The sequence below is a fragment of the Symphalangus syndactylus genome, chromosome 8 (assembly GCF_028878055.3).
Source record: "Symphalangus syndactylus isolate Jambi chromosome 8, NHGRI_mSymSyn1-v2.1_pri, whole genome shotgun sequence".
Lineage (NCBI taxonomy): Eukaryota > Metazoa > Chordata > Mammalia > Primates > Hylobatidae > Symphalangus > Symphalangus syndactylus.
Window position 1 is genome coordinate 105,805,489 of NC_072430.2, and position 27,535 is coordinate 105,833,023.

General features: G+C 38.9%; 1 protein-coding gene across 12 annotated transcripts in view; it reads right to left on the reverse strand.

Annotated features, from left to right (window-relative positions):
- The window catches only part of C2CD6 (C2 calcium dependent domain containing 6), a 206,729-nt gene that overhangs the window by 23,642 nt on the left and 155,552 nt on the right, over positions 1-27,535 (reverse strand). For 6 of the 12 annotated variants that reach the window (XM_055290205.2, XM_055290201.1, XM_055290200.1 and 3 more), the window contains one exon: positions 390-464. The exons of 4 other annotated variants lie outside the window; for them this stretch is intronic. In XM_055290205.2, coding sequence (XP_055146180.1) covers positions 390-464 — 75 coding nt within the window. Of the gene's footprint in view, positions 1-389; positions 465-25,932; positions 27,363-27,535 lie in introns of those variants that run through there. 2 more of the 12 variants (XM_063644881.1, XM_055290206.2) reach the window with 2 other exon arrangements.

Below are 27,535 nucleotides of genomic sequence, written 5' to 3' on the forward strand. Positions count from 1 at the left end.
CTTTTTTTATACTTCTGTGTTATCTAACTAAAAAAAGCAAAATGTGAAAGAATCAGCCTAGTATTTGTCTTATTTTATTTCAACTTAGTAGTTCAAAATTATTTTTAATGGATACAACTTATTATAATTGGTTTTCAAATTCTAGTGGATACCCAGATGACAAATTAAGAATCCCTTTGGTTTTTTTTTTTCTTTTTTCAGAAATACAAATTCCCAGGTTCTGTTTCCGGGTTGAGATTCATTAGGTCAGAAGTAGACCTGGGAATGTGTATTTTTTATGATAGCCAGGTGTTTCTAATGAGTAGCTTTTTAGAACTATTGAATTAAAGTATTGAAGAAACCTAGTAATTAAGTATAATGATACTGGGATAGAATAATTCAGGACTCACCTGAAATTTTGGTTTGAATTCTATATATTCTGGTCTGAAAGATGGTGAATTATATTCTTTTGGTGAAAAAGCCACCTTATAAAAAAAGAAGTTCTAATTTTAGATTACTTGTACTATAAGAATATCAAGATCATTTTATTCTTGCAATAGTTATTAGAGATATAAAATTTTGAAACCTAAATATTTTTATCATAACAACTATACCTTGCCAATTATGAAAGAAATCTGTATACATATTATATATGTGAAATATTGGACTCTTTGGTGTTATAATAGTCACCCTATTGAATTTGTAAAGTCAAAATAATGCACAGCAACTTCAAGCAGAAACAAAAGTAAAAATAAAATAGAATTGTCAGAAGAAATGTAATCTGATTTTTAAAAGGCTGTGAGATGCCTTTACAGAATACATGGCAGCTCATATTATATTGAGATAGCATTTTATTTATTTATTTGTTATTTTTTTGAGACAGAGTCTTGCTCTGTTGCCCAGGCCAGAGTGCAGTGGCATGATCTCGGCTCACCGCAACCTCTGCCTCCTGGGTTCAAGCGATTCTTGTGCCTCAGCCACCTGAGTAGCTGGGATTACAGGCATGTGCCAGCACATCTGGCTAATTTTTGTATTTTTTGTAGAGACGGGGTTTTGCCACGTTGGCCAGGCTTGTCTCGAACTCATGACCTCAAGTGATCCGTTTTCCTTGGCCTCCCAAAGTGCTGGGATTACAGGCGTGAGCCACCGTGCCCGGCCATAGATAGCATTTTCGATGATTATCAACCTGTCACTGTTAAATGAATATTTAAAACTCCCTAAAGAAATACTAAATCAAGATGTGTGGGAACAATTACAGGATCACAGAACCATTGAATTTTTAGAGATGGAAGTATTTTAGAGATAATCTAGTTCTAGTTCTTATTTTACACAGAATCTGAAGCTGAAGTTTCTTGTTCCAAGTTACCCAGATGATTAGTAGCTTAAATCCTAGGTGTCCAAAGTTTTCACTGGGTACTCAGTCCCCCACACAATCCACATAGCAGTGAGGGAGAATGAGTGGCTTTAGAAGCATCATAATGTGCATCCACACTGCCAACTCATACAGAGAGAAAATGTGACACATCTCTTTACAGAACACTTGGTACTTCAAGTGACTTTCCTATACATTATCTCCTTTAGTCTGTAGAGGGTTCACTATGGACTAAATTAATTAAAATAACAATTCAATGAGTAACATTTTTATTAGAGATACTTTTAGGTTATTTTAAGGTTTAATTAACATTAATCAGTTAATAAATGACCCTATTCTTAAAGCCTCAATGGCTTCCCACTCATTGTCCTCACATACCAACTCTATACTGTCTCTGCAAGTTTCTCAATATTTGCCAGTATCGTTCCTCTCCTCCAGCCAAATGTGTCTAACTCTGAATTCTTGACATACATCTTGTACTTCCATACCTATTCTTTTGTTCCTTTTGTTTTTCTTTGCTTAAATTTCCTCCAAATCTCTCTTAAACACAGTTTACATTATAACATTTGAAAGCTCATTGTTTTAAATGAATTTAATAGAAAAATTTAAAAAAGAAACACGTATGATAAACAACTGAAAGAACAAGTAATAGAAAAATATAATTTCATTTTTGTAACAAAGCAAACAAAAAATTCCCCCTATTACAAGCATGGACAAATGTGTGAATGGATTCAAAATGCTTACATTATTTTCTTACGAAAGTAGCTCTGGAGGAGAGGAAGGAGGATGCTATTAACTTTTACTCTGTTTAACTGGGTATTATTGATTAGATGAACATATAATTCTTTCACAAATAGAAAGCTTCAGTAAAGTAATATTGGGGGAATGCTCTAGGTATTCATCTTAGGAAGCTAGGAAAAGACAGTAAAACAAACCAATATAGGAGCTTCAAGATGGCAGACTGAACATGTGAGTCCACTCTCCTATCTCCCAAGGTTCCAGTACATTAACAGAAAATATTATTTCAAAAAGAAAGAACCATGGCAATACTAGAAATCAGTAAGGTGAGCTACCAGGATCTAGAACTTTGAGAAAATACAGAAAATATGAGAGCAGATATAATTGACTTCATGGAAAAACCCAATCAGAAAAACCGTAACCTTAAACAATAGTTATTAGAGATGTAAAATCAGGGGGACCTGAGAAGCAATACATTCCAAGTCAGTGTATTAATCAGGGTTCTCCAGAGGGACAGAACCAACAGGATATATGTATATATAAAAGGGAGTTTATTAGGGAGAATAGCGCACACGATTACACAGTGAATTTCCGCGATAGGCTATCTGCAAGCTGGAGAAAGACAGAAGCCAGTAGTGGCTCAGTCCAAGTTCAAAAGCCTCAAAACCAGGGGAGCCAACAGTGCAACCCTCAGTCTGTGGCTGAATGCCTGAAAGCCCCCTGGAGACTGCTACTGCAAGTCCCAGAGTCCAAAGGCCGAAAAACCTGGAGTCTGATGTCCCAGGGCAGAAGGAGAGGAAGCAAAGCGTCTGGCAAGGGAAGAGGGAGTGAGCCAGAAGACTCAGCAAACAAGCTCATCCCTCCTTCCTCTGTCTGCTTTGTTCTAGCTGAGCTGGCAGTGACTGGACAGTGCCCACCCACATTGAGGGTGGCTTTTCCTCTCCCAGTCCACCGCCTCAAATGTCAGTCTCCTCTGGCAACACCCTCACAGACACACCCAGAAACAATACTTTTCTAGCCCTCTAGTCATCTCTCAATAAGTTGACACGTAATATTAACCATCACACTCAGCATACACAAAGAAAATCAGATCATGGGAATGTCCATAGTTAAAAGAGCTGCATTTGGAAAAGCTGGACCTCTTGGACCCTTCATTATCACCCCTCTCTTTCTCTGTGCACACAGAGCAAACACTGCTGGCAGCACTGTCTTTCCCCCGTCACTCTCCCACACATCAAAAAACTGTTCTCTAAGGAGAATATGGCATATTCCTAAGCAGAGATACAAGTTTTGGGCCTTGACAGGGAAGCAGAGTAACGATTGCTGAGACTCACACTTCCAAATTAGATAACTAAAAGGGGATTTGAAAAAAAGGAAAGGGAGTTCCATCCAGGAAACACACTGGTTCTTTGGAAATGTAGAGTCCTCAGCCATCCTACCTGCCATCTTCCATCCCCACACACCCTCCAGGGAAGCCTGCCCAGCACTGATACATGTAAGTGAAGAATCAATAAGAACAAATAGAACTAACTCCAGCGTAAATAGAAATATTTCTGACGAATGTAGGAGAAGGGTGACCATTGGAAAAGATTCTAAATAGCTCAGAGATATTCAAGAGGATATTGAGTTCCCTTTAGCTGTATGATAATTATCTCAAATTTAATGTATATATAATACAATTTTAGATTAGGCACCACACTCCCAAAAAAGAAAACCCTCAGCCTTTCTGTTTTTCCTCTTCTCAGTTGATGATGCTTCTATCTCTGGAATTGTTAGGCCAGAAACCTAAGAGTTTTTATTCCTCTCCTTCTCCTTTTCATAACGAATCCAGCATTAAGTCCTGTGGCTGCTGCCTTCAAAACAGATCAAGTATGACCAGGTGCGGTGGCTCACACCTGTAATCCAAGCACTTTGGGAGGCTGAGGCAGGTGGATCACTTGAGTCCAGGAGTTTGAGATCAGCCTGAGCAACATGGAAAAACCTTGTCTCTACAAAAAATACAAATAATTAGCCAGGTGTGGTGGTACAGCCTATGGTCCCAGCTACTCAGGAGGCTGAGGTGGGGGATCACTTGAACCTGGCAGTGGGAGGTTGCAGTGAGCTATGATCATACCACTACACTACAGCCTGGGTGACAGAGACCCTGTCTAAAAAAATCATATATATATATGAAATTTATATATTAATGTATACTGAATATATATTATATATATAATTTATATATAATGACTATATATATCCAATCACCTTTTCCCATCAACCCCCCTACTACTATAGAACAAGCCACCATCATGTTTCCCCAAGCAGTGGTATCCTAAGTAGTCTCTTGCTCCCTGTGACAGAAAATGCTAGTTGCCTTCCTAAAATGTATTATCTCAAGAACTTACATTTTTTTAAGGGGCAGAAATGTCCCCTATCAAAAGAGCTACATCTTCTAGCCTCCTTTGCAGACAGGAGTGGCCATGTGACAAAATTTTGGCCAACTAGACATAATTGGAAGTTGTTGAGAGAGTATCTCAACTCTCTCTTCTGAGAGAGTGTCTTAAAACAGAGGCCGATGGTCAGGTGCAGTGGCTCACACCTGTAATCCCAGTACTTTGGGAGGCCAAGGTGGGTAGATCATGAGGTCAGGAGATTGAGACCATCCTGGCTAACACGGTGAAACCCTGTCTCTACTAAAAATACAAAAAAATTAGCTGGGTGTGGTGGCACACGCCTGTGGTTCCAGCTACTTGGGAGGCTGAGGTAGGAGAATCACTTGAACCCGGGAGGTGGAGGTTGCAGTGAGCTGAGATTGCATCACTGCACTCCAGCCTGAGTGACAGAGCGAGACTCTGTTTCAAAATAAAAACAAAAAACAAAACAAGAAAACAGAGGCTGACTTAGCTGATAAGTATGTAACTGAACTTGTCTTTTTCTTTCTTCCTGCCTGGAATACATGTGATGCCTAGAGATATAAAGTCCATCTGGTGTTACCCTTCAGTAACATGCTCATGCTGAAGATGGCTGTCCATAAAGAAAAGGAATCTGGGCCCCTGATGACATCATGAAACCACAATATTATGATTTAAGGCACTGTTTCTAAGTTGCTGTTACTCATGTTTAACATATTACTCATGATTAACTCATGTTAATCATTAATATGATTAATCATGTTAAACATGATTCTTAACTGAAAAACTTCTAAGCGTACTGAAAAACTACGCATACTGAAATTTATTCTTTTACAGTAGAATAAAGCTAGAAATCAGTAATAGAAGAAAATTAGAAAATTCACAAACATTTGGAAATTTAAAAATTCTTTAAAAACCAATGGGTCACAGAAGAAATTACAAGAAAAATTAGGAAATACCTTGAGACAAATGAAAACACAACATACCAAAACTTATGGGACACAGAAAAATCAATGCTAAGGGGAGAAATTTATGGCTATAAGCATTTACACTAAAAAAGAGAAAGATCTCAGGCTGGGTGCGGTGGCTCACGCCTGTAATCCCAGCACTTTGGGAGGCCGAGGCGGGAGGATCACCTGAGGTCGGGAGTTCAAGACTAGCCTGACCAACGTGGAGAAACCCCGTCTCTACTAAAAATACAAAATTAGCTGGGCATGGTGGTACATGCCTGTAATCCTAGCTACTCAGGAGGCTGAGGCAGGAGAATTGCTTGAACCCAGGAGGGTTGCAGTGAGCCAAGATCATGCCATTGCACTCCAGCCTGGGCAACAAGAGCAAAACTCAAAAGTCCGTCTCAAAAAAAAAAAAAAAAAAAAAGATTAGAGTGGAGGTAAATAAAATAGAGAATAGAAACACAATACAGAATATCAGTGAAACCAAAAGATGGTTCTTTGTAAAGATCAACAAAATTTACAAACCTTTATATTAAGAAAAAAAGAAAGACTGAAACTACTAAGATCAGAAATGGAAGTGGGATATTATTACTGATTTTACAGAAACCAAAAGGATTATAAGAGTACTATGAACATTTGTACACCAACAAGTTGGATAACTTAGATGAAATAAACACATCTCTTTAAAAAGCCAAACTACCAAAACTGACACAAGTAGAAATATACAATTTGAATAGACTTATAAGAAGTGAAGAAATTAGATTTAATCTCTTGACCCAGTTATCTGTGGATTTTTAGTTCCCAGATAGCTTTTATGAATACTGCTCACTGCTTTTCCTGCCCTCATTCCATGTTATGTGAGAGGGAGACAAGCAAGCCCATCCTTCAGGTATCCTCCAGCCAGCTTAGAACGGACATATACAATAATTTGCAAATAAAACTGTGTTCCCTCCAGTTCCATGAAGGGAATTGGGAACTAGGCTCCCGCTGCTCAAGACCAACAGTGCTGCTGTACTTAGGAGCAGATGGAGAAAGGGTGAATACAAACTCCAAAAAACATTTCTACTGTTTTGAACATGAATTCTAGGTAAACAGGTGTCATTTTCTTTCATTACTTTAAAGATGTCACTCCATAGTCTTCTGCCTTTCATAGTCTAATAAGAAGTCTGGGCTGGGTGCAGTGGCTCATGCCTGTAATCCCAGCACTTTGGGAGGCCGACATGGGAGGATCATGAGGTCAGGAGTTTGAGACCAGCCTGACCAACATGGTGAAACCCCATCTCTACTAAAAATACAAAAATTAGCTGGGCGTCATGGCACGTGCCTGTAATCCCAGCTACTCATGAGGCTGAGGCAGGAGAATTGCTTGAACCCGGGAGGCGGAGGTTGCAGTGAGCCGAGATTGCACCACTGCACTCCAGCCTGGGTGACAGAGCAAGACTCCGTCTCAAAAACAAACAAACAAACAAACACAACACCAAGTCAACATTACAGGTAAATGCTGCCAAATTTTTAGGTCTATCTCATTATGAATAGATGTACAAAATTCCTAAATAAGTTATGGCAAATTCTGTGTAGTATAACCCAGGAAGAATTATATGGGAATACAAAGATAGTTCAACATTAGAAAATCTATTCATGTAATTCATTATATAAACAAATTATAAGAGACAAATTGTGTAATTTCCTCCACAGGCGTCAGCATTTGATAAAAATCAACCCCATTCTTTTTCATTTTGTTTTGTTTTTGAGACAGAGTCTTGCTCTGTCGCCCAGGCTGGAGTGCAGTGGCCTGATCTCGGCTCACTGCAACCTCTGCCTCCTGGGTTCACGCGATTCTCCTACCTCAGCCTCCCAAGTAGCTGGGACTACAGGTGCCTGCCACCATGCCTGGCTAATTTTTTGTATTTTTAGTAGAGATGGGGTTTCACCGTGTTAGCCAGGATGGTCTCGATCTCCTGATGTCGTGATCCCCCTGTCCCGGCTTCCCAAAGTTTAGGGATTACAGGTGTGAGCCACCGCGCCCAGCCCAATCAACCTTATTCTTGATTTTCAAATAAATCTTCTAACAAACTAGGAATAGGATTAAAAAAAGTGCTTTCCTACCTCATGCATTGCACTTAAAATTGAGATACTAATAGAATATTCATCAGAATCTGTAACAAGAATGCCTTTTCTTACTGCTACTGTCCAATACTGCTTAAGAGTTTAGCCAAGATTAGAAAAAGAAACAACAGGTAGAAATATTAGAAGTCAGGAAACAAAACTGTGCCTAATGGATCACATGATCACTTATCTTTAAAAAATTGAAGAGAACTGAAAAATTAAGAATAAGAGAGTTTAGCAAAGTGGACCAATATAAGATCAATATACAAATATATACACAGTATTATATAACACTATATCCAAATATTGCCTGAAAAATGTAATCTTAAAAAGATCCCATTCACGTTTACATCAGAAACTATCCAATACTAAAGAATTAATCTAATAAGAAAAGAACAGGAACTATGAAATATTAATAAAGAAAATAGAGGATACTGAATTTTCCTAGATGAAAATTTTGTAAATATATCAAACTACACCAATCTATAATTCAATGCAACCCCAATTAAAATCTCAGAGTTATAGAACTTGCCAAGATGATTCTAATACTTCATCAATAAGAATTTATAAGTATTACCAAGAAAATGATGAAAAAGCAGATGTGTGTGTTCCCTACCAATATTAAATGAATTTAAAGTTATAGTAATTAATGTTGTATAGTAACGTCATAGAAATAGGCAAAATTAATGGAACAGAATACTGAAACAGCTCATGTACATCAGGAAATTAGCATATAATAATTAGCATGTTGTATTAGTCCATTTGCACACAACTATAAAGAACTACCTGAAACTGGGTAATTTATGAAGAGAAGAGGTTTAATTGACTCACAGTTCCACAGACTTAACAGGAAGCATGACTTGGGGGGGCCTCAGGAAACTTCAAATCATGGTGGAAGGTGAAGGGGAAGCAAGGCCTTCTTCACATGGTGGCAGGAGAGACAGCGAGCAAAGGGGGAAGTGTCACACACTTTCAAACAACCAGATCTTGTGAGAACTCACTCACTGTCACCAGAACAAGGGGGAAGTCCACTGCCATGATTCAGTCACCTCCCACCAAGCCCCTCCCCCGACATGTGGGGATTACAATTCAAGATGAGGTTTGGGTGGGGACACAGAATCAAACCACATCACATGTTAAATTAGCATAGGATAAATGCTGAATCTCAAAGCAGCAGGAAAAGATGAGCTATATAGTCAAGACTCAGTTGCAAATTATAGAAACTAACATAAGTTTAAAAATAAATGTATCTGGGCTGACACAAATAGATTTATTATCTTGCTCCAAAGAATAAAAGCCTTTTATGTAAACTGAGAGAACTATAGGACAATAAGACATAGTCAAAGGGTGCCAAAGGCAGGAATTTTCTAATTTTATAGGTACATGAAACTGTTTAAACTACTAAATGCAGTTAATTATTTAAATTAGTTGACTTAAAAATTATATAAATGAAGATGTCAAAGTGCAAACTTGAAGTAATTACAGAAAGAGAGACTGCCTTTCCTACAATTGCGTTTTTTTTTCCATTTTATTTTTTATTGTGGTAAAAAGCACATAACATTAATTTTACAATGTTAATCATTTTTTAAATGTACAGTTCAATAGTGTTAAGTATATTCACATTGTTGTGCAACAGATCTCGAGAATTTTTTCATCTTGCAAAACTGAAACCCAGCTGGGTGTGGTGGCCCATGCCTATAATCCTAGCACTTTGAGAGGCTGAGGTGGAAGGATGGCTTGAGCCTCAGAGTTTGAGGTGGCAGTGAGCCATGATCGCACTCATAATCTCCACTCCAGTGGAATTGTGAAGTATTTGTCCTTTCGTGATGGGCTCATTTCACTTAGCATAATTCCTCAAAGTTCATCCATGCTTTAGCATGTGACAGGATTTCTTTTTTTTTTTTTAAGGTTGAATAACATTCCACTGTATTTATATACCACAGTTTCCTTATCTGTTCATCTAAGGACATTTGTGATGTTTCTACCTCTTGGGTATTGTGAATAATGCTGCAGTAAACATAGGTGTGCAAGATTTCTTCAAGGTCCTGTTTTGAATTCTTTTAGATATATACCCAGAAATAGGTATACATCTATGTATCAGAAATAGGATCACATGGTAATTCTATTTTTAATATTTTGAGGCACCTCCATATTGTTTTCCATAGTGGCTGCATCATTTTACATTTCCACCAGCAGTGCACAAGGGTTCCAATTTCTCCACATCCTCACCAACACGTTATTTTCTTTTCTTTTGATAGAGGCCATCCCAGTGGGTGGAAGGTAATAATTCATTGTGGTTTTGATTTGCATTTGTCTTATGATTTGTAATGTTGAGCATCTTTTCATATGCTTATTGGCCATTTGTATAGCTTCTTTGGAGAACTCTCCATTTTTTAAATGTGTTGTTTTTTGTTGGTGTTGAGTTGTAGAAGTTCCTAATATATTCTGGATATTAACCCCTTATCAGATATATGATTTGCAAATGTTCTCTACCATTCCATGGATTACCTTTTCACTCTATTGTTTCCTTGATGCAAGAAGTTTTTAAGTTTGACGTAGTCCCACTTGTCTATTTTTACAGTCAGCTTTAAATGCTCTAAAACTTAGACCCCTCAAACCACTTCTGGATAAAGACTTTACCAATTTTCTCATGAAAAGAGATAAGATATGTATACCAAAACCATGTTCTATTTGTCACTTAAGTGGAAACTCCAAATAGTGTTATTTTACATAGTAAATTATGTGATTAAAAACAATTATTTACTTTTCATTATTTTCATGCTTAGAAATTTTACTATCTTATTTTTCTTCTCAAAGTATTTGTTAATTTTTAAATGAATCTATTCCTTTGTCATTCATTCACTTATTAAGTAATTATTTAACAAAAATATGGAGCAGCTATTATAAACCAGGCACTCTCCCAAGTTTTAGATCACAACTGTTCTCTTCTTCCATTCCTTACTCCCCAAATGGGGTAACCTTTAAGTACAATCAACCCTAATGTGTAATATATACATTTAATTTTAAAGATATCAATGCATTTTATGAAGTTTGCCTTAGAAATAATATACTTCACTTTAAATAGGAAATACAGTGGCTCATTTAACTAGGAATTCTAAGGGATGGGCATGGCTGGCTCCAGGGACTTAATGTGATCAGGACACTGTCTCTCCATGTTGGCTTTTACAGGCATTCTCTCTTCATCTGGTAGGAAATAACCACTGCTAGCTCTTGGTTTAAAACAACAAGGGGTCAGGGGATGTGGCTCACACCTGTAATCATCTGGGAGGCCAAGGTGGGCTGACCACCTGAGGTCAGGAGTTCAAGACCAGCCTGGCCAACATGGTGAAACCCTGTCTCTACTAAAAATACAACAATTAGCCAGGTGTGGTGGTGTGCACCTGTAGTCCCAGCTACTCAGGAGGCTGAGGCACGAGAATTGCTTGAACCTGGGAGGAGGAGGTTGCAGTGAGCCGAGGTTGCACCACTGCACTCCAGCCTAGGTGACAAAGCGAGACAGTGTCTCAATAAATAAATACATAAATAAATAAAAAATAAAAGAATAAGAACACCCTGTCTTAATATTTTTAATTAAATTATATGCTCATCCTTGTAGCCTCTGAGGCAGTGTCAAGACTGCTAACCACACTAGGGATTGGGGCTGGGACAGGGGTGAAACCCTCAGGAAGGGATGCTGACAGACAAGAAGAAGTTGACTATAGGGAAAATGTAATAAATTGCATTGAGACAATTGCCTATCCATTTTAGCAAAGATATAGGTAAGTTCTTATGTCATTTTAAAAAAAAGCATAGATAGATTAAATAGTTAAACATAAAAACCATATGCTATAAAAGTACTAGAAAAACATCTAGGAGAATACTGACATAACCTAAGGACCTTCTAAACAAGATATAAACCAACAGCCAAAAAGGAAAAGGTATCGAATTTGACCACATAGACATTTAAAAATGCCTTTGACCTCAAAGAAGTTAAAAAACATAAATAACAAACAGCATAGATAATGTATTGTTATCCAAAACATATAAAGCATTTTCACGTGTAAGTAAGCAAACACAACCCAATTTGTAAATATGGGCAGAGATTATAAACAAATAACAGAACTATAAACAGATAATAAACACATGAAAATTGTTCATTCATTAATAATCAGGAAAATGCAAATTAAAATATCAGTGGACTATTATTTTGTGCATCAAATTCATAAAAACGAAAATGTGAGTGTGGGATGAGTACTTTCTAGCATTTTGATGCAAATGCAAATTAGTATATCTAGTTTAAAGCATAATCTGGCAGTATCAAAATAAATATGCTTGTACCCTCTGATCCAACAATTCTACTTTTCATACTTATCCTATACTTGTACAGGTGAATAAAGATAATACTTACCATTTAGCAAGTGTCTATTATGTTCCAAGCCCTTTAAAATTCTTTGAAAGAGGTGATAGATAGTATACTCATTTTGCAGATGAGAAAACTGAAACTCAGATGTAAACTGCCCAAAGTTATATGACCATGGAAGAATCTGGATTTAAACCTAAATATTTCTGCCTGTAAAATCCAAGGTTTTTTTACTGTATCATACTAGTTCTCTTACTACCACCAAACACTACCTTTCATTGCTGAGTAAAATTAATTTCTCCATCTCTCCTCACCTTTTTTTCATCCTGACTTTTGGGGAAATGATTTAGGGTCCAGTCATTGTCAGGGTTTAAGTAAAAGCTAATTAAGCTATATCTTGAAAGTCTTAATTTATGAATGGGCTCTAAAAATGTGAAGGAACTATTGAAAGACTGTCACCTGAATCAGCTATGAGTTGAAAGAGATGTTATCAGTCCTTTCCAATTCAGATTTAGTACTCCAGAAATTTGCCTCAAAATACTGCATTTCTAGAACACACTATCTACCTTGGCTCATTAAAAAAAAAAAAAACTCTTCTTTTAACTTCAAACAACTCTGAAGATTATTTTCCCACAGAATTCTAAAGATTTTGTGACTTGTTTGTGAAGCAATTAGCTTGGACTTTCAGAAATTTGTTCTAAAACTCTGAGATGTCTTCAGTTTACAAGTCTGTTGCCCTAGGTGATAGATTCAATCTTTTAAGTCTGTTCATTGTATATACTAGAATATATGTTTAGTGGGTTACAAACCCAATTTATCTTTTTCAATTTAATTTTGTTTTATATGTTGGGTATGGCTCTCACCACCATCCCTAAGAAAAACATCTAAGGTAAGTTTTCTTTTTCCTTAAAATATTTGACAATGATCTTTCTTTTTAAAAGTTAAGCTTTTTATTTTGAAATAAATGTAAATTAATGTGCAGTTGTAAGAAATTACAGAGAGAGTTCATGTACCCTTCTTTATTCAGCTTTCTTCAATAGTAACATCTTTCAAAACTGTAGTACAATTTTACAACCAGGATATTGACACTATACAGTTAAGATCCAGACATTTCCACAAGGATCTCTAATATCCTTTTATAATCTCACCCATTTCCTTCCTGCCCCCATCCCCTATTAGTGTCTGGTAACCACTAATCTGTTCATTTTTTATAATTTTGTCATTTCAAGAATGTTATATAAATGGAATCATACAGTGTGTAACATTTTGGGATTGTCTTTTTTTTACTCAGCATAAATCTCTAAAAATTCATCCAGGTTGTCGTACATATAAATAGTTTGTTCCTTTTTATTGCTAAGTATTATTCCATTGTATGGATGTACCAGTTTATTCACCAGTTAAAGGACATCTGGGTTGTGTTCCAGTTTGGAGCTATTATGAATAAGGCTGCTATGAACATTGTATATAGGTATTTTTATGAACATATAAGTCTTAATTTCCCTCTAATAAATGCTCAAGAGTGCAACTGGTGGGTCATAGGGTAGTTGCATGTATCGTTTTTTTAAAGAAACTGAATAAAAGGCAAGATGGTTTACTAGATGCAGCTAGGAGGAACATCTGCCAGTGAGATACCAGGACACTGGGAAGACTAACACATTCTGAGCAGATCTTCAGAAGGAAGGTGTTGATAGTGGACAGAGGGAGGTCACAGACACTGGGCTGAATGGAGAAGAAGCTGGGAACCTTGCATGGGGCTACTACACATCAGGACTTGTTCCTGACTCCCAATGTCTCCTGGGGAAGGAATGAGTTGAGCAGGCAAGGAGGGATTCACTTTCACCATGGGCCTCTGGAATCCTGGCAGTAGGAGACCCCACAACCCACAAGGACACTTGAGCTGGCAGGGAGAGATGATTAGAGAGGTGGCAGGGACAGGACTCCTGTCTGTGCAGAGTGCAGAGGGTTTGGTGCAGGAACATCTGCAGGAACACAGCCAGGGGTGTCCATCCTCCAAGGCTTGCCTTGCTCTCATAAAAGACTCTAGCCTTAGGGGAACTATCAAATCTGATCAGAACAGGGTGATTTTGCCACTGAGACGGGGCCAGTCCGACCTGAATGCCCTTCTATCTGCTGGTCTCTCATGGGGCCCTGGCCTGGCTGTACCTGCTTGCAGTGCAGCCTCAGAGGCCCAATGGGGGTGCCTCCTGCAGACCCACATTATAACTCCTGTGCTGGCTAGACCATGTTTGAACATCAGAGAGCTCCAGCAGAGTGGTCCCCACTGACATGCATCAGCCCATATGCTGGCACGCACTCATCCACAGCCCATATGCTGGCACGCACTCATTGCACCGGCACCCATATGCAAGGACAAACCATGCCTCCCCTTCCCTGCTGGTGTGTGGGTGCATGTGCACCCCTCCGTGCCATTGCTGCTGGCATGAGTGTACCCACCACCCCTGCTGCCATGCAGCAGTGCCACTGTTGCCACTGTGAACATGCACAGGGACAACAGTGGCCCTGTTTCCTGCCCTGTACCACCACTGCCACAGGCGTGAACTGGCACATGGAAGTTGCCAGCCCCACACCCACTAGTGACCTGCCTCCCTGCTGACACTGCTACAGGTACAAATGGGCACAGGGACCTCAGTGGTCCTGCTCCCCTTCCCCCATTCCGTGCCACCACCACTGCTGTTGTCAATGCCTGCATGCAGGCCAGCAGCCCCAGGCCTGCCTGCGCCCCCACCCAGCCTTCCAGTGTGTACCCTGCTGTGCTACTGCTGCTGATGGCACAAGTGAAGGAGCACAGATACCACAGCCACAGCCTGATGAAGTGCTTTGGCTGGCACCACTGTTTGGAGTGTTGTGGCCAATGGTCTAGGAACACCTTGGCCCCTCCAGCTCCGCACTTTCCCAACAACAAGGGACTGGAGAACAAAGCTGGGGCCCAATACAAGCCCCCCAGAGTTAGGGCATGCAGCCTAGCAGTGCTGAGCTGAGCCTTGGCCCTCCTAAAAATCTACCAGAAATGAAGCCAGTCAACTGAACCTACCTTATACCATAATCAAACCCAGAAGGACATCAAAGAAGATTAAAAAAAAAATCCAAAGGATAGCAACTTCAAAGATTGAAGGAACATCAGCCCATAGAGATGAGAAAGAACCAGTGCAAGAACTCTGGAAGCTCTGAAAGCCAGAGTCTTCTTACCTCCCAAAAACTGCACTAGTTCCCCAGCAATGGTTCTTAACCAGGCTGAAATGGCTGAAATGACAGAAATAGAATTCAGAACATGGATAAAAACGGAGATCATTGATATTCAGGTGAAAGTCAAAACCCAATCCAAGAAATCCAAGAAATGCAATAAAATGATACAGGATATGAAAGACAAAATGGCTATTTTAAGAAAGAACCAAACTGAGCTGACAGAGCTGAAAAACTTACTTCAAGGATTTCAAAATACAATAGCAAGTATTAACAGCAAAATCAACCAAACTGAGGAAAGAATCTCAGAGCTTGAAGACCTGCTATCTGAAATAACTTAGACAAAAATAAAAAAAATCAATAAAGAACAAAACCTATGAGAAATATGGGATTATGTAAACAGACCAAATCTATAACTCACTGTCATCCCTGAAAGATGGAGAGAGAAAGCAAGCAACTTGGAAAACATATTTTAGGATATCGTCTGTGAAAATTTCCCCAATCTCACTAGAGAGGACAATATTCACATTCAGGAAATGCAGAGAAACCCAGTGAAATACAACACAAGAAGACCATTCCCAAGACACAGAGTCATCACATTCTCTGCAGTCAAAATGAAAGAAAAATTGTTAAAGAAAGCTATAAAGAAGAGGCAGGTCACCTAGAAAGGGTTCCCCATCAGGCTAATGGTGGAACTTTCAGCAGAAACACTTATAAGCCAGAAGATAATAGAGACCTATATTCAACATTCTTAAGGAAAAGAATTTCCAGCCAAGAATTTCATATCCAGCCAAACTAAGCTTCATAAGCAAAGGAAAAATAATATTCTTTTCAGACAACAAATGCTAAGGGATTTCATTACCAGCAGACCTGCCTTATAAGAAGTCCTGAAGGGAATGCTAAACATGGAAAGGAAAGACTGTTATGAGCCACTACAGAAACACACTTAAGTACATACAACAGTGACACTATAAAGCAACCACACAAACAAGTCTGCATAATAACCAGCTAACAACATGATGACAGGAACAAATCTGCACATATCAATACTAACTTTAAATGTAAACAGGCTAAATGCCCCAAGTAAGAAGCATAGAGTGGCACTGAACAAAGAAGCAAGACCCAATGGTATGCTGTCTTCAAGAGTCCCATCTCACATGCAGTGATGCCCATAGGCTCAAAGTAAAGCAAGCAGAAAACAGAAAAAAATCAAGGTTGCCATTCTAATTTCAGACAAAACAAACCAACAAACATCAAGAAAGACAAAGAAGGGCATTACATAATGGTAAAGGGCTCGATTCAACAAGAAGATCTAACTGTCCTAACACACTCAAAACAGAAACACTCAGATTCATAAAACAAGTTCTTAGAGACCTACAAAGAGACTTAGATAACCACAGAAAAATAATGGGAGACTTCAACATCCCACTGACAGTATTAGACAGACCATTGAGGCAGAAAACTAACAAAGATATTCAGGACCTGAACCCAACACTTGCCAAAAGGGCCTAATAGACATCTACACTCCACTCCATCCCAAAACAACCGAATATACATTCTTCTCATGTGCACATGGCACATACTCTAAAATTGACAACATCAACCAGACATAAAACAATCCTCAGCAAACTCAAAAATACCAAAATAATAACAATGATGCTCTTGTACCACAGTGCAATAAAAATAGAAATAAATACTAAGAAAATCACTCAAAACCATATAATCACATGGAAATTAAACAACCTGATCCTGAAACGCTTTTGGGTAAATAATGAAATTAAGGCAGAAATAAAGAAATTCTTTGAAATTAATGAGAACCAAAGATACAACATACCAGAATCTCTGGGTCACAGCTAAGGCAGTATTAGAGGGAAGTTTATAGCACTAAACATCCATTATCAAAAAGTTAGAAAGATCTTTTTTTTTTTTTTTTTTTTTTGAGACGGAGTCTCGCTCTGTCGCCCAGGCTGGAGTGCAGTGGCGTGATCTCGGCTCACTGCAAGCTCCGCCTCCCAGGTTCACGCCATTCTCCTGCCTCAGCCTCCTGTGTAGCTGGGACTACAGGTGCCCGCCACCACGCCCGGCTAATTTTTTGTATTTTTTAGTAGAGATGGGGTTTCACTCTGTTAGCCAGGATGGTCTCGATCTCCTGACCCTGCGATCCGCCCGCCTCAGCCTCCCAAAGTGCTGGGATTACAGGTGTGAGCCACCGCGCCCGGCGAAAGATCTTAAATTAACAAACTAACGTCACAACTAGAGGAACTAGAGAAACAAGAGCAAACTAACCCTGAAGTGATCATAAGGCAAGAAATAACCAAAATCAAAGCTGAAGTGAAAGAAACTGAGATGTGAAAAACCATACAAAGGATCAATGAATCCAGGAGTTGTTTTTTTTGAAAAAAATTATAAGATAGATAGACTGCTAGCTAGACTAATAGAGAAAGAGAGAAGATCCAAATTAACACAATCAGAAATGACCGAGGGGACATTGCCACTGACCCCACAGAAATACAAAAAACCCTCAGAGACTATTATGAACATCTCTATGAATACAAGCTAGAAAACCTAGAAGAAATTGATAAATCCTGGACACACACAACACCCCAAGACTGAGCCAGGAAGAACATGAATCCCTTAACAGACCAATAATGAGTTCCAAAATTGAATCTATAATATAAAGGCTGCCAACCAAAAAAAAAAAGTCATGGACCAGACGGATTCAAGGCCAAATTTTAAATAGCTGTTACTACTCCTACTGAAACTATTCCAAAAATTGCGGAGGGACTTGGCTCCCTAACTCATCTATGAAGCCAGCATCATCCTGATACCAAAACCTGGAAGAGACACAACAGAAAAAGAAAACTTCAATATCCTTGATGAACACAGATGTAAGTATCCTTAACAAAATACTAGAAAACTGAATCCAGCAGCACATAAAAAAGCTAATCCACTATAATCAAATAGGCTTTATGCCTGGGATGCAAGGGTGGTTCAACACATACAAATCAATGTATGTGATTCCTATCAAACCCCATAGTGTCTGACCAAAAGCTCCTTGATCTGATAAACAACTTCAGCAAAGTTTCAGGCTACAAAATCAATGTACAAAAATCAGTATCATTTCTATACATCAGTAACATCCAAGCTGAGAGCCAAATTAAGAATCCAATCCCATTTACAATAGTCACAAAAAGAAGATGCCAAAAGCAATTGCAACAAAAACAAAATTTGACAAATGGGACCTAATTAAACTAAAGCGCTTCTGAACAGTAAAAGAAACTATCAACAGAGAAAACAGACAACCTACAGAATGGGAGAATATATTTGCAAACTATGCTTCTGACAAATGCCTAATATCCAGAATCCATAAGGAACTTAAATTTACAAGCAAAAACAACCTCATTAAAAACTGCAAAGGACATGAATAGACACTTCTCAAAAGAAGACATACACCCAGCCAATGATCATATGAGAAAATGCTCAACATCATTAATCATTAGAGAAATGTAAATCAAAACCACAATGATATGCCATCTCACACCAGTCAGAATGGCTATTATTAAAAAGTCAAAAAATAACAGATGCTGGCAAGGTGGCAGTGAAAAAGGAACACTTACACAATGCTGGGAGGAATGTAAATTAGTTCAGCCATTGTGGAAAGTAGTTTGGCAATTTCTGAAAGAACTTAAAACAAAATTACCATTTGACCCAGCAATCCCATTATTGGATATATACCCAAAGGAATATAAATCATTCTACCTTAAAGACACATGCACACATATGTTCATCACAGCACTATTCACAATAGCAAAGATATAGAATCAACCTAAATGTCCATCCATGGTAGACTAGATAAAGAAAATGTGGTACGTAATATACCATGTAATACTATGTAGCCATAAAAAAGAATGAGATCATGTCCTTTGCAGCAACATGGATGGAGCTGCAAGCAATTATCCTAAGCAAACTAACATAGGAACAGAAAACCAAATGCTGCATGTTCCCACTTATAATTGGGAGCTAAACACTGAGTACACATGGACACAAAGAAGGGAACAATAGACACTGGGGTCAGGGTGGAGAGTGGGAGGAGGGTGAGGATAAAATCTACCCATTGAGTACTATGTTTATTACTTAGGTAATGAAATAATCTGACGAAACCCCTGTGACACACAATTTACCTATATAAGAAACCTGAACATGTACTCCAAACCTAAAATAAAAGTCAAAAAAAAATATGGTTCATGCTTGTTTTCCCAGCACTTTGGAAGGCTAAGGCAGACAGATCACTTGAGCTCAGGTGTTTTGAGACCAGCCTGGACAACGTGGTGGAACCCCTTCTCTACCAAAAATACAAAAATTAGCTGAGCATGGTAGCATACACCTGTAGTCCCAGCTACTCGGGAGACTGAGGTGGGAGGATGGCTTGAGCCTAGGAGGCTGAGATAGCACCGCTGCACTCCAGCCTGGGTGACAGAGCCAGACCCTGTCTCAAAAAATAATACATAAAAATAAATAAAACTGCTAAAGTATTTTCAGGAGTGGTTGTAAAATTTTAAATTCCCACCAGCAGTTGCTCCACATTTCACCCCTATTTAGTTTTATTCTGTTTTAATGAGGCTGAAGTTCATTTTTTTCTCCATGGATGTCCAATTGCTCTAGTGCCAGTTGTTAAAAAGGCTGTCTTTCCTCCATTGAATTGCTTTTGCATCACTGTCAAAAATCAGTTGGCAGCAATTTGGGAGGCCAAGGCAGGCGGATCACCTGAGGTCAGGAGTTCAAGACCAGCCTGACCAACATGGAGAAACCCCATCTCTACTAAAAATATAAAATTAGCCAGGTGTGGTGATGCATGCCTGTAATCCCAGCTACTCGGGAGGCTGAGGCAGGAGAATCGCTTAAACCTGGGAGGTAGAGGTTGCCGTGAGCCGACATCACGCCATTGCACTCTAGCCTGGGCAACAAGAGAAAAACTCTGTCTCAAAAAAAAAAAAATCAGTTGGGCATACTTTTGTGGGCCTATCTCTGGGATGTCTATTCTGTTTCATTGACCTATGTGTCTATCTCCCCTCTCTTTATTCTTGATTATTTAATATCAAGTAAAGTGATTCCTCCCACTTTATGCTTTTTTAAAAATTGTTTTGGCTATCCTAGGGTCTGTGCTTTTCTACAAAGATTTTAGCATGATCTTGTCTATGTCTAGAAAAAGTTATAATATACATATAAATTGCATTAAATCTACACATCAATTTGGAGTGAACTGACATCTTTATTATGTTGAATCTTCCAATCCAGAAACATGGTATGTCTCTCCATTTCCTTAGGTCTTGGATTTCTTTCATCAGCATTTTGTAATTGTTATCATACAGATTCTATACATGTTTTATTAGATTTGTAAGTATTTTGTTTTCTTTGCAGTTATTATCAGTGTTATTGTGTTTTAAAGTTTTGTTTCCACCTGTTCATTTTTAGTCTATAGAAATGGTATCAATTGTTTGCATATGCAATTTGTATCCCTCAATCTTGCTGAATTCACTTATTAGTTGTAGTGTTGTTTTTTGTAGGCTCCCTGATGTTTTCTGCATAGTCAATCATGTCATCTGAAAATAGTTTTATTTCTTCCTTCCCAAATGGCATAATTTTTATCTCCTTTCTATATTGAGAAAGAGTGGTGACAGCATACACCCTTGCCCTGTCCTGATCTTAGAGGGAAAGTGTTCCATTTTTTAACATTAAGCATGATGTAAGCTGTGGGTTTTTGTAGATGCTCTTTATCAAGTTGAGAAAGTTACCTCTTATTACTAGTTTGTTGAGAGCTTTTACTCATCATTGAGTATTGAATTTTGTGAAAAGCTTGTGTCAGTTTATATGATTTTACTCCTTTAGTCTGTGCATACATTAGATTACATGGATTGATTTTTTTTTTTTTTTTTTTTGAGAGGGAGTCTCACTCTGTCGCCCAGGCTGGAGTGCAGTGGCGCAATCTCGGCTCACTGCAAGCTCCGCCTCCCAGGTTCACACCATTCTCCTGCCTCAGCCTCTCCGAGTAGCTGGGACTACAGGCGCCCGCCACCACGCCCAGCTAATTTTTTTGTATTTTTAGTAGAGACGGGGTTTCACCGTGGTCTCGATCTCCTGACCTCGTGATCCGCCCACCTCGGCCTCCCAAAGTGCTGGGATTACAAGCGTGAGCCACCGCGCCCGGCCACATGGATTGATTTTTACATGTTGAACCAGTGTTGCATATCCAGAGCAAATCTCTTTTGGCCATAGTGTATAATTATTTTTATATATTCCTATATTTTGTTGAGGATTTTCCATCTAAGATCATGAGACATACTGTAATTCTTTCTTCTTTTTTTTTTTGAGAGGAGTCTCAGTCTGTTGCCCAGGCTGGAGTGCAGTGGTGCAATCTCGGCTCACTGCAACCTCTGCCTCCTGGGTTCACACCATTCTCCTGCCTCAGCCTCCCGAGTAGCTGGGACTACAGGCGCCCGCCACCACGCCAGGCTAATTTTTTGTATTTTTAGTAGAGACGGGGTTTCACCATGTTAGCCAGGATGGTATCGATCTCCTGACCTCGTGATCTGCCTGCCTCGGCCTCCCAAAGTGCTGGGATTACAGGCATGAGCCACTGTGCCCAGCCTATAATTCTTTTTTTTTTTCACTGTCTTCGTCTTGTTTTGTTATTACAGTATTATTAGCCTCACAAAATGAGTTGGGAAATGTTCCCTCCTTTTATATTTTTTGGAATAGATTGTGTAAAATTGGTGATTTCTGTTCCAGGAGTTTTAAGTTATCATTTTTTTCTGAGATGGAGTCTCACTCTGTCAACCAGGCTGGAGTGTAGTGGCACGATCCTGGCTCACTTCAACCTCCGCTTCCCAGGTTCGAGCGATTCTCATGCTTCAGTCTGCCAGGTAGCTGAGATTAAAGGCGCCCGCCACCACACTGGGCTAATTTTTGTATTTTTATTAGAGATAGGGTTTCACCATGTTGGTCAGGCTGGTTTCAAACTCCTGACCTCAGGTAATCCGCCCACCTCGGCCTCCCAAAAGTGCTGGGATTACAGGCATAAGCCACTGTGCCTGGCCCAATTCAATTTCTTTAGTGGCCATAGAACTATTGTTTGTCTACTTCATCTTGGTTGAGGTCGAGTTAGGTAGTTTACGGTTTTCCAGGACTTGGTCCATTTCCTCTAAGTTGTCATATTTATAAGCATAGCGTTATCTGTAGTATTCTCTATCTTTTTAATGACTGCAAAATCTGCAGTGATATATTATTTCATTCTTGATACTGGTAATTTGTATCTTCTTTATCATTTTCATTCTTGCTAGAGGTTTATCAATCTTACTGATTATATTGAAGAACCAGAGTTTTTGGCGTTTTCTTTAATAGCTTTTTAATTTGTTTCATTGATTTCTGCTCTTATATTATTTTGTTCCCTATGCTTGCTTTGAGTTTATTTTGGTGTTCTTTTTCTAAGTAGTTGAGGTGGGAGCTTATTGATTTGAGAATTTTCCTTTTTGGTGTATGCATTTTACATGATACATTTTCTTCAACATTGTTTCAGCTGTGTCCTGCAAATTTCCATACCTGGTATTTCCATTTTTATTGAGTTCTATGTTTTCTTTTACTCCATTTGAGACTTCCTCTTTGCCCCAAGAATTATTTAGAATTGTGTACTTGTTTAATTGCCAAGTATTTGGAGATTTTCCTGTTATCTTTGTTATTGATTTTGATTCCATGTTATATAAAGGAAACAAAGATGTCTCTGTATATTTTCCCCTTGTCTCCTGACACTCAGGCTGTTGATATGGTTTGGCTCTGTGTCCCCACCCAAATCTCATCTTGAATTGTAATCCTCATGTGTTGGGGAGGAGCCTGGTGGGAGGAAACTGGATCATAGGGGTGGTTCCCCCATGCTGTTCTTGTGATAGTAAGTTCTCATGAGATCTGATGGTTTAAAAGAGTGGCACTTCCCCCCTTGCTGTGTCTCCTGCCACCTTTTGAAGGAGGTGCTTGCTTCTCCTTTGCCTTCTGCCATGATTGTAAGTTTCCTGAGGCCTCCCCAGCCATGTGGAACTGAGAGTCAATTAAATCTCTTCTCTTTAAAAACTACCCAGTCTCAGGCAGTTCTTTATATCAATGTAAAAACTGACTAATACAGTTGTTTACTTCTTCACGGCAGGCTGAGACTCATTATCTCATAAGCCTGTCAACACCAGACTAAAATTTATATGTATCAAATTGTTTTAAATATAACACAAATAAGCATATTTTTGGCTATTTAGAGCCTATCTGCTTTGCATGCCCCACAGAACTGTGCCCAGCATCTGCTAGCCATAGATTAAACTTAGGAATATAAAGGCCCCAAGCCTCTGCTGCCCATTGGAGGTCTGTGACCTAGAGACTCCCTGCCAGGTTACTGAGTGAAAGGGAGATGTGTAACCCCCTTTTCTGACACTCCCCTCCCCTAGGAATTTCCTTGCCTTCTGAGTGGTGCTCTCCTCCAACCCATGCTATCACTTCTGGATAGTCTCATGCCATAAAGGGACTACTCCAGCATGTGAACCTGTCAAAGCATCAACCAAATAGTTTTGTGTACCACTGCCACTTCATGGCCATAGTTTTTTCCTTGATCAGCCCCCAAATCCTTTGAATTCCTTTATATTCCATTATGGTCAATTAACATACTTCATGTGGTTTTAATTATTCTACATTTGCTAAACTTTGTTTTATGGCCCAGGGTATGGTCTATCTTGGTGAATGTTCCATGAATCCATGAACATGTGAAGACAGTGTATATCTGCTATATTATTGGGCAGAGTGTCAGATCTTATTAGTTGACTGTGTTATTCCAGCCTTTTATATACTTGATTTTCTGCCTAGTAGTTCCATAAATTGCTAAGAGTGGGTGTTGATATCCGTAATTATAATTGAGGATTTTATTTCCTCTTTCAGCTCTATTGGATTTTGGCTTATGTATTTCCAGGCTCTGTTGCTTTAGGATTATTATGTCTTCTTCTTTGTGAATTGATAATTTTATTATTATATAGTATTCCTCTTTTTGGCAATTTTTCTTTGCACTGAAGTCTAGTTTCTCTGAGTAATGTGTTGAACTCTCATGGCATCCTACTACATCCTACCCCATCCTGACCAAGATGGAACAATCCCTTTGTCCAGCACATCCATGCTGTATACACTACCCAGCCATTAATCACTCAGTACCCATCTTTTATCATCTTACTTCATCCCAAGGAGAAAGGTCAGTATAGCACAATGAGACATTTTGAGAGAAAGAGAGACCACATTCATATAACTTTTATTATAGTATATTATATTTGTTCTATTTTATTATTAGATGTTAATTTCTTACCATGCCTAATTTATAAAGTAAACTTCATCATAGATATGTATGTATAGAAAAAACATAAAGCATATAGAGCTTGGTAAAATCTGTGGTTTCAGGAATCCACTGGGGATGTTGAAATGTATGCCCTGTGGAGCAGAGGGGATGACTGTATTTGGCTGAAGCAATTTCTAAGCAAAGTGTTGAAGGTATGGCTTGGCTCATCCTCAATGTTTATTGTAAAATGTGAAAGGAAAGACATGACTTAAAGATAGACTTGTTAAGGAAAAAGAAACTAGAACCTAAAGATTTGGTGAATTCTTAGGCTATCTCATTGCAAAAAATGAGAAAGCATGTTTGGGAGACAATGCTAAGGGTGTAGCCGAGCAACCATTTAATAAGAAGATTAGCATTAAGTGTGAACCACAGGCCTCATCGGCCATCTCAATAGAAGCCAGGCACTATTCTTCAACACAAGGGAAAAAACAACACCACAGGCAATTCAGAGATCATCAGGGCTGCTTCCTCAGTTTCAAAAGGGGAGACCATTGCCTCAATTTTGACAGGTCAGATGGAGCCCTGCCCAAAGCTGTGGGAGTGAAGTCACCCAAAGCCATGGGAGCAGAGCTGCTTGGGGCCTTGGGGGTCCTATCCCTGCCTCGTAAAGGTGTTGGGGCAGGATCTCTATCCAAGTGAGTCCATAAGGCAAGACTCCCACCAGAGTGAGTCCAGAAGGCAGGACCTTGGTTCTAGAACACTAAGCTAAAGAGGATTATTCTCAAGCCTTAAGATCTCATAGAGTTTGCCTTGTAGTTTGGACCTACTTGGGACTTGTTACTCATTTTTTCTTTCCTACTTCTCCCTTTTGCAATGAGAATGTTTCTTCTATGCTTATGTCACCCAAAAGTAGTGTTGATAACCTAATCCCCAATGTGATGGTAATTGGAAGTAGGGTCTGTGGAAGCTGATTAGATCATAAGGGCAGAGCCCTCATGAGTGGGATTACTGCCCTTATAAAAGAGACCCCAGAGAACTCTTTTATCCCTTCCACCATGTGAGGGCACAGCAAGAACATAGCAGTCTGTAAACTAGGAAGTAGGCCCTCACCAGACACTGAAAATGCAGGAGCCTTGGTCTTAGACTTCCCAGCCTCCAGAAATGTGAAAAATAAATTTCTGTTGCTTATAAACCACCCAGTTTATGGTATTTTGGTTATAGCAGTGAACTAAACAGGTAGTAATGTGCCAAATCATCTGAGTTGCCGTAGTTAATATAGAGTCAGACCCAATCTCAAGCCAACTGTCAGATCATCTTTATTTTTATTTATTTATTTTTTTTTTTTGAGACGGAGTCTCACTCTATTGCCCAGGCTGGAGTGCAGTGGCACAATCTTGGCTCACTGCAAGCTCCACCTCCCGGGTTCATGCCATTCTCCTGCCTCAGCCTCTCCGAGGAGCTGGGACTACAGGCGCCCGCCACCACGCCCAGCTAATTTTTTGTATTTTTAGTAGAGACGGGGTTTCACCGTGGTCTCGATCTCCTGACCTTGTGATCCGCCCGCCTCGGCCTCCCAAAGTGCTGGGATTACAAGCGTGAGCCACCGCACCCGGCCCAGATCATCTTTAATAACAGGTACTACTTTGCCTATACCTACCATTCTTTGTATCTCCTTTAAGACAATTATATTACTGATATAATACTGATACATTACTGATTTGCTCCAAGTACATATTTTCCTCTACCTGGCTGTAAGATCTTTGAAGTCAGAGGCTGTATTCTTTTCATTTTTGTATCCACAGTGCCTGACACATAGTAGTTACTCATTCAAAAAGTATTTGTTGAATGCTAACGTATCTGACACTGTTCCAGATGCTGGGAATACAAGACACACAATCTCCTAGCTCTCAAGGAGCTTACATTCTGGTGGAGAAGAATGACAACTATGATTAAAGATTTTGGTATATTGGCATTTAGGAGATGGTTTATACTTTTTAGGTGTCTCTGAGTCTCTTGGAGACCCTAGAGCTGAATTTTTATGATAAAATTTATCTTTGTAAAAATATATTGAATTGGAATAGACATAAAATCTCAAGTCCTCCAGCTCAATGATGCTATTAAAATATTAATTGTTTGAATGGTCCTGGGAATGCTACTGCTGTGAGACTTCAGTTGAATTCAGCCAAAACAATGCATATTTTATATGCAAGGCACTGGAAAATATTTTACATATGTTATTTCATTGAATCACCTTTTTTGTTTAAAAAGGCCTTTCATTACCAACCTCTACCCTCCCTCTCCTGCCAGGTTCCTGTTAAGTGTGTTTTTCACAGGATGCTCCTAAAACACCCTGTACCTCCATCTAGTATAGCTGTAATTCTGTGCCTACTTTTCTGTCAGCCACATTCACTATCACTAATATATTTTTAATTTCTCAAAGTCGGGGGTCAGGAGATAAGTACATTAATTTTATGCACTGTAGGGTCAAATTCCAACTTTCTTACTGATTGTGACCTTATACAAGTTATCTAATTTCACTGAGACTCAATTTTCTCCTCTGCAAAATGAAAATAATAATAATGTCCATTTTTTGTAAGGATTAAATAAAATAATGGCCATAAAAAGCTTAACATGGTACCCATTATGTAGCATAATCTCTTTAAATATTAACTGGTATGGTGTCTGCTATATAGTATGTATTTCCATAAATATTTCATAAATTAGTCCCTATTTAACCTTTACTTAATGAATGAAGAGACTGGTGCCAGAATCCAGGTCTTCAGGCTTGAAATCTTGTGCTCCTTCTGTAACAACATAGTACCTTATAGGTATGTGATTTTTTTTTCTAAATAGAAGTTTGGCCACATAATCTGATGGAATTCTCATACTATTTTTAGATGAATGAGTCGGTCTGGAATAAATAGTGTAAGCACCAAAACATTAAAATTTCCACAACACTTAATGGCTTATTGGGATAACTGGACTGAATTTTAGGACGAGTAATGTTCCGAAAAATTTGGAATTGCTGTCTTTAAAGTGACTAAAGCCTATTGCACGAAGTCCAAGAAATTCTTATATCAAATC